The 12,768-nt window shown below is 49.1% G+C and overlaps 1 protein-coding gene across 4 annotated transcripts in view; it reads right to left on the bottom strand.

Moving 5' to 3' along the window:
- The window catches only part of Fgr (FGR proto-oncogene, Src family tyrosine kinase), a 28,443-nt gene that overhangs the window by 3,684 nt on the left and 11,991 nt on the right, over positions 1–12,768 (bottom strand). For 3 of the 4 annotated variants that reach the window (XM_052177615.1, XM_052177614.1, XM_052177612.1), the window contains exons 2-7: positions 10,598–10,661; positions 8,876–9,075; positions 7,880–7,982; positions 6,625–6,723; positions 905–1,008; positions 592–741 (exon numbers count right to left, since the gene is read on the bottom strand). In XM_052177615.1, the coding sequence (XP_052033575.1) occupies positions 592–741; positions 905–1,008; positions 6,625–6,723; positions 7,880–7,982; positions 8,876–9,065 (646 nt within the window). In that variant the 5' untranslated portion in view covers positions 9,066–9,075; positions 10,598–10,661. Of the gene's footprint in view, positions 1–591; positions 742–904; positions 1,009–6,624; positions 6,724–7,879; positions 7,983–8,875; positions 9,076–10,597; positions 10,662–11,631; positions 11,745–12,768 lie in introns of all 4 variants that reach the window. The other variant, XM_052177613.1, reaches the window with a different exon arrangement.

Here is a 12,768-nt window from a genome sequence, read left to right as displayed (position 1 = left end):
AATAACCAGGGCCTAGTGGAATATGGTGGCTCATGCTGGTAATTCCAGCACTCAGTAGACTGAGGAAAGAGAAAGGAGTTTGGTGCTAGTCTAGGCTCCAAGATCTTAAATAAATAAATAAATAAATAAAGCCAGAGAAACAAAAACTAGTTTAAAGTTCGTCTTCAGCTGGGCTCACACCTTTAATCCCAGCACTTGGGAGGCATGGGCAGGCAGATTTCTGAGTTCGAGGCCAGCCTGGTCTACAGAGTGAGTTCTAGGACAGCCAGGGCTACACAGAGAAACCCTGTCTCAAAAAAAAATAATAATATTAAATAAATAGAGTTTGTCTTCGCAAGGCAGAATTAAAAGGAAAAAGAGAAAGAAAGAAAGAAAGAAAGAAAGAAAGAAAGAAAGAAAGAAAGAAAGAAAGGAAGGAAGGAAGGAAGGAAGGAAGGAAGGAAGGAAGGAAGGAAAACCCAGGCAGCAGTCACAACTTTAGTTTCAGCATTCAGGAGATAGAGGCCAGCCTGGTCTACAGAGCAAGATCCAGGACAGCCAGGGCTACAGAGAAAAACCCTGTCTTGACAAACTGAAGATTAAGCAGCTCACCCATGTAGTGCCGCACCAGGTCCTGCACAGAGTCAAACTGGGCCCGTGTGGTGATATAGTAGCCGCCTGTGTCCAGCTTTCGGATCTTATAATGCTTTATGTGGTCGCCTCTGTTCTGGTCCCAGTCACGGATGGACAGGGAGTAGGCGCCTGGGTGGAAAGTATCATTGGTCCTCTTCTCCCTCAGATGTAGAGCGGGAGGAGGCCCCCAAGGGCAGTTCCCAGAGCCCATCTTAGCTCTGCCCCTCCACTTGGCCCTGACCCAAGCACCGCCCCACTGTCCTTAAAGGTTGGTGGTGTCATGCGTACCAACCTTTGGTGGTCTCGCTTTCCCGAATGAGAAAGGCCCCCTGAGGGTTTCCAGAGGAGAGAAGCTGCCTTTCTGCATCCTTTCTACTGATCTTTCCAAAGTACCACCTGTTAAGAAAAGCAGGCAGAATCAGCCACATTCCCCAGAAGTCACCGCACAAGCCAAGCCTCAGTTTCCTCATCTGACAAATGAACTGTTAGAATCTGCTTCACAACTTGAATATAAGGATCCCAGAGAAGGAGAAACGGAAAAGTGTCTGGCATATATGGTCAATGCCTAAGAAAGATCAGGATTCTCTTTTCTACCCACTGGTGTCTCTTGAATGAAAATTGTTAGAATCTTCCTGGTGTGGCTGTATAATCCCAGCAAGCAGGAGGCAGTAGCAGGTGCCTCTCTGAGTTTGAGGGCACCTTGGTCTACGTAGCAAGTTCTAGATTAGCCAGGGCTACATAGTGAGACCCTACCTTAAAAACAAAAAATGAGGGGACAAGGTATGGTGGTGCACGCCTTCAGTCCCTGCACTTAGGTGGTAGAGGCAGGAGGATCTCTGTGAGTTCGAGGACAGCCTGGTGTACAGAACTTTTACTAGGACAGCCAGAGTTACACAAAGAAACCCTGTCCCCCCCCACACACACACAAAAAAAAGCCAAAAACCTCCTTAAGGATCATCAGAGTAAGTCAGCACCTAGGAGGATGGGGTAGCCTGAGCTACATTGTAAGACCTTGCTTCAAAATAAAAACCAAGCCTTGGCTGGGCAGGGGTGGTGCACGCCTTTAGTTCTAGCTCTTGGGAGGCAGAGGCGGTCTGATTTTTGAGTTCAAGGCCAGCCTGGTTTACAGAGTGAGTTCCAGGACAGCCAGGGCTATACTGAGAAACCCTGTCTTAAAGAAAGAAAAAAAAAAGCCCTAATAGATCAGGTACTTCCTTTGTGGTAGCCGACAACCCTGAACATAAATAGACTTGCTTATAATATTCAGGATGCCATGTTTAGACTCATCAGACAGATGAGGATTTGAAGCAACTCTCTAGTAGTTCAGCAGCTTGCTTGAGACCACACTGTGACTCCAAAACAGGAACCCAAACTGTCTCAAGCCTGGGCTCTCAACCAGGATTCCGCATTGAGCGCTTCAGACATCAGCTGTGGGCGCAGCTGATCTGCCCCACCCCCACCCCATTGCCACTCCGCCTCTCCGTCATCATCAATGCTTTCTGCTGCTCTCCACAATCTGGCCTCCTTCCTCTTATGCTCTGGACTTGCCCATGTCCCTCTGCTCAAGAAACCCCATCTCACCCCATAAACAGTCCTCCCACCCCCCGAAACTGTCCATCCTTCAATCCCTAAACACATAACTTCCTCTTTCCTAGAGGGAAGAAGTTCTGAGTCCCACATTGCTGTATTTTAAAGATTTATTTCGCCAGGCGGTGGCACACGCCTGTAATCCCAGCACTCTGGGAGGCAGAGGCAGGCAGATTTCTGAGTTCGAGGCCAGCCTGGTCTACAGAGTGAGTTCCAGGACAGCGGACAGCCAGGGCTATACAGAGAAACCCTGTCTCGAAAAGACCAAATCCAAAGAACCAAAAAAAAAATTATTTGATATTACTGCAACACGCATGTGTGTCCAAGTGTCCATGGGGCCCGAAAGAAGCCACCAGAGTCTCTGGAAAGGTCATTAACGAGGGTTATGAGCCCCCACATGGGTGCTAGGAATTGAACTCTGGTCCTCTGGAAGAGCTACCTGTGCTCTTAACTGCTGAGTTATCCCCCTACATTTTTCTTTTCCCACAAAAAAAAATTATTGCATTTTCTGCATTCATTTTTTGAGTGTGCACATGAATGCATGCCACGCAATGCACAAAGGAGTGGAGGCCGGAGGACAGATCCCCGCATGCATGCCGGCGCTCTCCTTTCACCCTGTGGGCTCTGGAGATGAAACTCAGGCGGTCAGGCCTGACCGCCAGTGCCTTTTCCTGCTAAGCCATCCTGGCTTCTCAGCTCAGCTCACCTTTGCTTGGACCCACATTTCCCTGCTTGAGACAACACTTCCTCCCCTTCCCGGACTCGGCTGTCAAGCCAACATTTTGATCCCATGTGATAAAGGTGCCTTATGAGAGTCACCCCATTGCCAGGGGTGACAGCAGCCTCAAATACCTCCTCTCCTGTTTTCAGAAATTTGCCCTCCAGCCTTGGATGTTCTGCGCTGGCCTGCTTCCTCCCTTCTCCAGAAGCTCTCTCTTCTCCAAGGTCATCCCCAGAGTCAAATCCCAGGACCAGTGCGTGTCTCGCTCTCTTTTCCTCCTACTAAGCAGCTCTAAGTATCACCTCTACTAGGCCGAGGCCCAGGTCCTACCAGCACCAGTGTGCCATCTGCTAGGGCTACAGGGAACAAATGACAAAGTCTCAGAGACAATTAGGAACAAGTACTCCTTCCTCTCGGATCATGAAGTGGCGAGACCGGGCACCTCTCATGCACAGCGCAGCCGAGTCAACAAACCACAAAACAAAAACCCTCCCCCTACTCCCCAGAACCCATGGACCTCTGCCTGCTCCTATGTCCCCTATTTTATTAACTGACATCATACCTAACTTGCTTCTTCCAAAGATTCTGGATCATCCAGTTCCTCTTACTTCCCAGAGTTCGAGTCTTGCGTACTCTCATTCTGGTTTTGGAGGTAGGGCCTCATGTAGTCCAGTCCACCCTCAAATTCACAACAAATGCTGAAATTGCAGGCACAATGCTACTACGCCACTGCCACTGTACTGGCTGGTTTTCTCAATTAGTCATCAATGGGGGGGGGGGGGGGACAAGCCCATTGTGGGAAGGACCATTGCTGGGCTGGTTCTGTAAGAAAGCAGGAAGCCCAAAAAAAAAAAAAAAAAAAAGAGCCAGGCGGTGGTGCACTCTGGGAGGCAGAGGCAGGTGGATTTCTTAGTTCGAGGCCAGCCTGGTCTACAGAGTGAATTCCAAGACAGCCAGGGCTACACAGAGAAACCCTGTCTCGAAAAAAACAAATCCAAAAAAAAAAAAAAGAAAAGAAAAGAAAAAAAAGAAAGCAGGAAGCTGGGCAGTGGTGGCACATGTCTTAATCCCAGCACTTGGGAGGCAGAGGCAGGCAGATTTCTGAGTTCGAGGCCAGCCTTGTCTACAGAGTGAGTTCCGGGATAGCCAGAGCTATACAGAGAAATTCTGTCTCTGGGAAAGCAAACAAACAGAAAGAAAGCCAGTCAGCAGTACCCCTTTATGGCTTCTGCCTCCACATTCTTGCCCTGTGTGAGTTCCAGTCCTGACTTCCTTTGGTGATGAACAGCAATGTAGAAGTGTAAGCTAAGTAAACCCTTTCCTCCCCAACTTGCTTTTGGTTATGGTGTTTCACTGCAGTACTAGAATCCTTAACTAAGACACGTGCCCAGCCCAGTTCTTCAAAGTCTCTTCCATCATTTTTTTTTCCTTACAAATGTATTGGACTCATCGTGAGGATAGCTTTGTTGGAAGGAGGGGACTAAAGATAGAATCTAAGATCTTGCTCATGTTAAACTCCACTCCAGCCCCTCTCTGTCTGCTTAACAAAATGAACTCTAAGGATTGTTTCTTTGCAAGCCTTTCGCATAGTAAATATGCACTCTGCCACGGAACTACATCCCCAACTCCACTAGCTTTTATTTTAGTGTCTTACCTGTATGTACGTTCATGTACCACATGCGTGTACTACTGAGGTAGTAGTGTCTACTGAGGCCAGAAGAGGGTGGGACTGGAGTTATAGATGTGACCCACCATGGGGGCTCTGGGAATTGAATCTGGGTCCATTGGTCTTAACTGCAGAGCCATCTCTCTGACCTTGTTTTGCTTAATTTCTGTTATCTATTTGTTTTGTTTTGTTTTTTGTTTGAAACAGGATCTCATCTTTTACAGACTGGCCTAAAACTTACTACATCAAGGATGACTTTGAGAGCTGGAGAGCTGGATAGCTCAGTGGTTAAGAGCACTGACTGATCTTCCAAAGGTCCTGAGTTCAATTCCCAGCAACTACATGGTGGGTCACAACCATCTGTAATGGGATCCAATGCCCTTTTCTGGTGTGTTTGAAGACAGCTACGGTATACTCATAAATAAATCTATAAAAAAAAAAAATGACCTTGAGCCCACATTCTGGGATTATCAACAGTGGTTGATTTTGTATAATGGCTGAGGAATCAGACCCTAGGACTCCTGCTGGCCAGACACACACTCTACCGCACGATGTACATCTCAGTGTCCCAGTTCCAATTTTTTTAAAGACAAGTCAAGATTTCTTCCTTTCTTTCTTTTTTTTTTTTTTTTTGTTTTGTTTTGTTTTGTTTTGTTTTTGTTTTTGTTTTTCGAGACAGGGTTTCTCTGTGTAGCCCTGGCTATCCTGGAACTCACTCTGTAGACCAGGCTGGCCTCGAACTCAGAAATCTGCCTGCCTCTACCTCCTAAGTGCTAGAACTAAAGGCATGTGCCACCACCGCCCGGCAGTTTTTAGGTTTTAAAAGATCAATTTGGCTGGACAGTGGTGGTACACACCTTTAAACTCAGCACTTAGGAAGCAGAGGCAGGTGGACCTCTTTGAGTTCAAGGGCAACCTGGTCTGAGAGAGTTCCAGGACAGCCAAAGCTACACAGATAATTATTACTTATGTGTATGTGTGTTTGCTGTGTGTGTATGTATGTGAATGCACACGTGTGCGCACACATGCATGCATGTGTGTGTGCCTATAAAAGCCAGAAGAGAGTATCAAAGCCCCTACAGTTAAATATGGTTGCCAGCTACTGTCTTCGGGGCAGGGAATGGCACCACTGGGCCATCTCTGTAGTTCCCACCTATAGGCTTGAAAGCTTGTGGGTAGTAATCCCTGGCCACACCTCCCACTCTCAGGAATTCTTACACTTTCCCTTTATAAATCTATGCTTTCTCTGTTAAGATGGATATAGACAGACAGATACATACATACAGCATACATACATTTTTGGCACAATGTTACTGTTACAGATAGGCAAGGTGTATACCAGCTATCACACACTATATGTCTAGCTGGGTTTACACACCAGCCCCACACACCAGCCTCATCCTTAGGAAATCCTGGTGGGAATGTTCACTTCCTCTGCACTTCAGTTTCCTCATTTGATGTTTTATTTATTTTTTTTAAAGATTTATTTCTTTATTATATGCGAGTACACTGTAGCTGTCTTCAGACACCCCAGAAGAGGGCATCAGATCTCATTACAGATGGTTGTGAGCTACCACGTGGTTGCTGGGATTTGAACTCAGGACCTCCGGAAGAGCAGTCAGTGCTCTTAACCACTGAGCCATCTCTCCAGCCCCCAATGTTTTATTTTTTAAAACTAAGTCTCACGATGTGTCTGGCCTGGCACTCACTTTGCAGACTAGGCTAACCTCAAAGTCAGAGAGATGCACCTGCCTCTCCCTTGCAAGTGCTAGGATCAAAGATCAGCACCTCCACCCCTGGCCAGCTTCCTCATTCCTAAAACAGAACAATAGTTTCTATCTGGACCACACAGACAGTCCTCGGTTTACAGAACTCTGCACCTGCTGAGTTATCTGCTGTTACTATTATCCTTACCATCCTCTTGTAACATTGTATGTGAGTAGGGTAGGCTCAGAGTGGGCCTCCTCATTTCCTAAGCGATGGCCTTGGAACTTAACACCACTGTTTCCCTACAGGGCTGGCCTGGACCTGTACTCACTCTTCGGCCTGGATGGAATCCACAGGAGCCACGTAGTTGCTGGGAACATAGCCAGTGTGTCCGGATCTCAGGGATCGAGCCTCCCACCAGTCATACTCCCTGCAGACACAGAACACAGGGGTAGTCAGCAGCACTTGGGGTCCAGCCTGGGCCACATTAGCTGGAGGGTAGCCTGGCCAAACCTCACCTTTAATCCCCTCCCCACTCCAAGAGCTTTTCTTTGCCTGTCTCTGGCCCCTGAGGCTGCCCTAGCCGTTCTCCCTAAAAAGGAATGTGTTTGAGGATTCCCAGGCTCTTTCCTCTTGTTCTTCCAAGCTGATGCCATAGATGCTGGCTAGGTCCCCTCCCCACTGGAAATTCCCAGAGGCGACCGATGTCCTTCTTGGATAAAAGTCAGCCTTTATAAGCCAGCTTTAAACATCCATGAATTCTGATCTGTCTCCATCTCCAATTTCTCCTTTTTATTCCTTTGTTTGTTTTTTTTTTCAAGACGTGGTTTCTCTATGGAGTTCTGGCTATCCTGGAACTCATTGTGTAGACCAGGCTGGCCTCGAAATCACAGGAATTCGCCTGCTTCTGCCTCCCAAGTGCTGGGATTAAAGACATGCTCACCACCACCCACCAGGCATCTTTTTTTTTTAATTGTTAGTGTTTAGTGTGTGTGTGTGTATATAGGTCAAAAGATAACGTGTAGGAGTGAACTTTCCCCTTGTACCTTGTAGTGGGTGGTCTTGGGGTCACACTCACAGGGTCAGGCTTGGTGGCAGGCACCCTTCCCCATCCTGAGCCATCTGCCCAGCCCTGCACCTCACTCGCTATGACTTACCCACATGCAACCACTTGGTGCTCTCCAGAAATCACTGTTTAGTCGTAATCTCTCTTCTCAGCCCTTCCTCCACTGTCTGCTTATTTTCCTGGTCTCAGCTTATAAACCTCTAGGAAGCCTTCCTCAATCACGGCTACCCTGGGGGACCAAGTTTAGTATTCTGCTGGTGTCTCAGAGTCCCTCATCTTCCCTCTTCCTGCAATCACCCAGGGTTTCCTTGTTATCACTATTTCTTTTCTGGGCTTTAGGAACTCAAGGCCCACATGCTAGCCCGATTCTCCACCCCTGAGTTTGGCTCCCAGTCCTCATCCGGGAGCTTTCCTGCCGTGCTTCTACGGCCCCATTAGGCTGGAGCTTTCTAGCCAGGGATCAGAGTTCTGCCTTCTCTGGGACTTGCTCCCAGCCCAGGCCGTGAGCTCAGTCACTTACGTATTATTCAGGATGTGGAACTTCTCGCCTTTGGTGAAGGTGAGGTCATCACCGGTCCTAGCCTCATAGTCATACAGGGCGACAAATATGGTCACTCCAGTCCCTGTAGAGTCAGAGCTGCTCAGCAGAGTAGGATTTAGAGAGGGGAACTAAGGTCACTGCATCCCGGATTCCAGTCCCCTAGCCAGGCGCTGCACCTCCCTGCCACTGCAATGTTCCTGAAGAGTTCAGGACAGGTGGGGTTTCTGACTTGGGTTTCATAGCTTGTCCCTCTAGGTCGAAAACAAATAGTCTCATGTCACTCTTACCCTGGAAAGTGACTAAGCTGCTTCCTTACCAAGAAGACCTCTCACCTTCTGAAGTGACATGTAAGAGGATAGAAGTGTGTGTGTGTGTGTGTGTGTGTGTGTGTGTGTGAGAGAGAGAGAGAGAGAGAGGGAGAGAGACAGAAACAGAGACAAAGACAGACACACACATACACACACAGAAAGACAGAAAAGCAGACAGACAGACACAGAGACAAGAGAGACAGACAGGCAGACAGACACACATGGACACACACAGAAAGACACATACATATAGAGACAAGAGACACACACAGAGAGACAGACAGACAGAGCCAGAAAGAGAGAGCCAGAGAGAGCCAGAGAGAGAGAGAGAGAGAGAGAGAGAGCCAGGGGGAGAGGGAGAGAGAGCCAGGGAGAGAGAGACAGAGCAAGCCCCTAGAACTTATGATGTCCCTGCCTCATCCTTCCAAATGGAAGGGTTCTTTGCTACTTACACTTGTCACCAGAGTCCCTCTTTGATGAGAACAGAAAAAGACCCACACTGGGCTCCTAGGGTAGATTTACACACACGGCCTTAGCTACTTTGAGCCAGAGAATAGGGTTGTCTCCTATATCATTCTAGAGGCTTCTAAGGACAAGTCTGAGTCTCCCTTTTCCTTAGTTTTCCCCAGAACCCAGACAGCAGCTGTCACCAGCCCTGGAGTCCCACCTGAGATGCTTCTCACGTTGCCAACGTTAAGGAAAGCAGGGCTGGTGGGCTGAGGACAGATGGACGAAGACCGGCCTTGAGTGGGGTCAGGGTAATAGCGTTCCTCAGTCCCTTGGCTCCGGAAGTCCCTTTCCGGGCCCACATCCTCCTTGGATGCAGGCTCCATCTTCTTGCAGAACACACAGCCCATTTCAGATGCCCTGACACAGAAGGGGGACAGGCCTCATCACTCAGGGTCCCTGGCTGGTGTACCATCACCCTAAGCATGCAGGTGTGTGTGTGTGTGTGTGTGTGTGTGTGTGTGTGTGTGCAGATTCACACAAGCATGGCACGTCTACTCTCTGGCCCAAATTGATTGGGGCCACCTTGGGCCTGCCTCCGGGCTGTGTTCTCGTTGGAGGGAGTGTGTGGCTTTGCCCTGCCTTTAGGGCAACAGCTCATGGCTATGTCTTCTTTATTGGTGATGAGCTACAGGTTCTGTAGTTCAGGCTGGCTTCAAACTCACTCTGTAGCCAAGCAACCCTCATGTCCTGAGCACTCTGCTTTCACCTCCTGATGGCTGAGGCACTTTTATTTTTCCAGACAAGGTCTCATGCCCCGGCTAGTCTAGAACTCACCCTGTAGAGTGGGCTGGCCTTGAATTGACAGAGCTCCGCCTGCTTCTGCCTCCCAAGTATTGAGATTAAAAATGCGGAGCTACCACTCCTTTGTTTTGTTTGTTTGTTTGTTTTTAATTAATTTATTTTACACGCAGTGGGTGTTTTGCCTGCATGTTCGTCTACACACCACGCTTATGCCTGGCACTCAGGGAGGCCAGAAGACAGCTTTGGATCCCTGGAACTGTAGTAACGGGCAATTGTGAGCCATTGTGTGGGTCTTGGGGCTTGAACCCGGGTCCTGTGAAAGAGCAGTCAGTGCTCTTAACCTGAGCCATCTTTCCAGCCTTAGGCTCGGTTTCTGCACTTTGACCCCTGTTGCTTTGATGCATTGGTTTCTGCAACTCCTTTATGGTATTTCTTCTCCCCTGTGTGTGCTTATGTGTCTCTAGACATATGTTTGGTGTGTGTGTGTGTGTGTGTGTATGCAGTTCTTGGGGGAATGTATTTGTGTATAGAAGAATGTGCTGATCTTGGGACAGAGTTCATTGATACAGTGCTTGTCTGACACGCATGAAGCATTGGATTCCATCCCCAGGACTACACAAATTTAGCCTGGTGGTGCGGTTCTCTAATCCCAGCATTTAGGAGAGACAAGCAGGAAGATCAGAAGTTCAAGGTCATTTGGAGCTACATATCAAGTTTCAGGTGAGCCTCATCTCAAAAACAAAGATGTATTCATGTCTGTACATGTATCTGGTCATGTATATGTATGTCTACACAAGTAATTGTGTGTGCATCTGTGCATGTGTGCATGCGTGTATGTGTGCATGTGTGTGTGTGTGTTGTAATACACATCTGCAAAGCTGCCTGTATTTGTGAATGGTGGAGGCCTGAGTGCCTGCACCTGGAGATTGCCTGCAGAGGAGGATCAAGGCCGTTTCCTGTCATGAGTCCAGCCTCCAGCCTCTCCAGCTGCCTCATTCTGGCTCCTCTATCCGTTTCCTAGCAACAGGGCCCTTGTAGTTGAAGGGGGCTGTAAGGCAGGCTTTGCGGGGGCCCAGAAAGGCCACCCTACCCTGTTTCCTGACCCTGAAACCCTTAGCGCACCTCCTGCCCTACTCACCCCACAGGCCCCTACTCCTGGGGTCAGTAGGACTGACGCATGCTCCCCGGGAGGTGCCGGAAACCTGAGGGTGAGACAAAACAGCAGGAAAGATAAAGCAGGCCTTGTCAGTATTTCTGCCAGCCAGCTGCCCAGATCCCACCCTCTTCAGGATGCCAGAAGGCCCGAGTTCTGGCCCATCCTGACTTCTACCTTCGTTTTCCCACATAGGACACATCACTTGTGCCAGCTCTTGCACACTTGGGTCCCACCTGAGATGTGGCAAGGAGACACACAGGGGCACAGTCACAGTCACGCAGCATTGCAGTGGACGCTAGAGTGAGTGTCCTTGCCACCGTTGCTGCACAGGCTAGTGCTCTCGGCTAAGCTCTGGTGCACAGCAGCACACACACACATCTGTACCTAGGCATCTGTGTCCATGTGCACACAGATATATGTACATGTATACTTGGATGCTCCTCGGGTTGGCATGCTCACACACTCAGTGTTTTTCTCAGGCTCACCCTTCACATTACCAAGCTGCACTTAGTTCCCAGGACCCTAGTCAGTCAAGGTCTCCTAAAAATGAGCCTGGCCCTGGAACCCTGTCTCTACCCTCATCTTGGGCCAATCCTGGCAGACCTATGCTCACCTCTGTTGCCAGGGATGAAATCGATAATCTCCCACAGACCAGGGTTAGGGAGAGACCCAAGACAGAAGCTGGGGCCACTATAGTCTCTTGAAGAGATCTGGGAACAAGCCCAACTTTCCCCAGCAGCTATGTCCTATGAGCAACTCCACAAGAAGGTCATTGAGCAAGGGGTCCTCACCCCACCCCACCCCACCTCACCCCATCCCCACCCCCTGCCGGAAAAACTCCCCCATTGCGACACTCAGAGAGGAACTACCTGAGGAGAAGCCTGGTTTCCTAAGATGTGACATGTTTAATGTTGTAGGGTGGGGCTAGACCAGGGAAGCCAGCCAGGGTCCCCCACAGGGGGCCTGAAGATCACAGCTCCCATCCAGTTCACCCCCTCTCTCACCCACATACTCACCTCTTCCAGGAAACCTTTCTTCCTGGATCAACTAGGTCTAGCTGCTGGTGTCTGGTCACCCCAGAGTCCCAAACTACAGCCTGGTTCCTCTCGCCCTTCACCAAAAACATCATCTGTGTGTTGAGGTTAAGAGTTAGCCAGCATGTGGTGAGTGGTGAGGCAGGCTGTGACAAGAGGCCAGTCCGAAACTGTTCTACTCACTCAGCCTTACTGAGGTGATCACCTCAGGATCCCCCCACCCCAGAGAGTGAGGGAACGTGTCTAAAAGGGGCCAGCCTTCCAGGCTGTTCAGGGAGGGGAGGGAGAGGAGGGGGGATGTGGAGGGTAGAGAGCCTCCTCCTACCACCACCAAGGCCTAACTGAAGAGGGTTAAGGGAAGAGGAGAGATCCAGTAATATGAAAGCAAGGGCTAAAGGTGAAAGCAAAACGTCTCTCACCAAAACACAAACAACAGGCCCCAAAGCCTGTACTAAGCTACCCTGGTCTCCGGTAATGCAGCTCACACATGCAATTTCTCAGCAACACACGGTCCTAAAGACTCTAAATTCATCCATACTGATTTCCAGAGACATGCATCTGTGATTGTATCATACAAACACCAACCTACAGCCCTCACCCATTGCACACATGTGAGCACACACACATACTACATGTATACACACACACACACACCATGGAACCTCTCCACAAGAAGAGTAAGTTAAAATATATAGCCCTTTCCTGGCTATCTATGGCGGATTTAAACACTTCGCCTGTACCACCTCATTTTACCCTCCCTACCAATCCAGTTTTAAATATTATCGAGGAGGCAACCGAGTCATGGGGGTGTTTAGATATTTGCCTAAGGTCATGCACGTGGAATCCCATCATTCGGGACTAGAATCTGCGCCATTTCCCTGCATTGCTTGTTGCTGAGAAAGAGTTGTAGCGGTTCCTGAAAACATATGCAAATGTACTGCTTGGGTAAGACCTACTGGGATGGCGAAGCACTTCCCTGGAGACCCAGCCCTACCCAGAGTGCTGCTCTATGGGATACAAACTTACACAGTCCTGGCAGTCCTCAGTAGGCACAATGTTGCCACTTGCAATAATACCCAAGTGTATATCGCTAGGGCATACCCCTCACGAGGGAGCCCC

This window comes from Apodemus sylvaticus, chromosome 3, assembly GCF_947179515.1.
Source record: "Apodemus sylvaticus chromosome 3, mApoSyl1.1, whole genome shotgun sequence".
NCBI classification, from domain to species: Eukaryota; Metazoa; Chordata; class Mammalia; order Rodentia; family Muridae; genus Apodemus; species Apodemus sylvaticus.
This window is presented reverse-complemented; position numbering and strand designations above follow the sequence as displayed.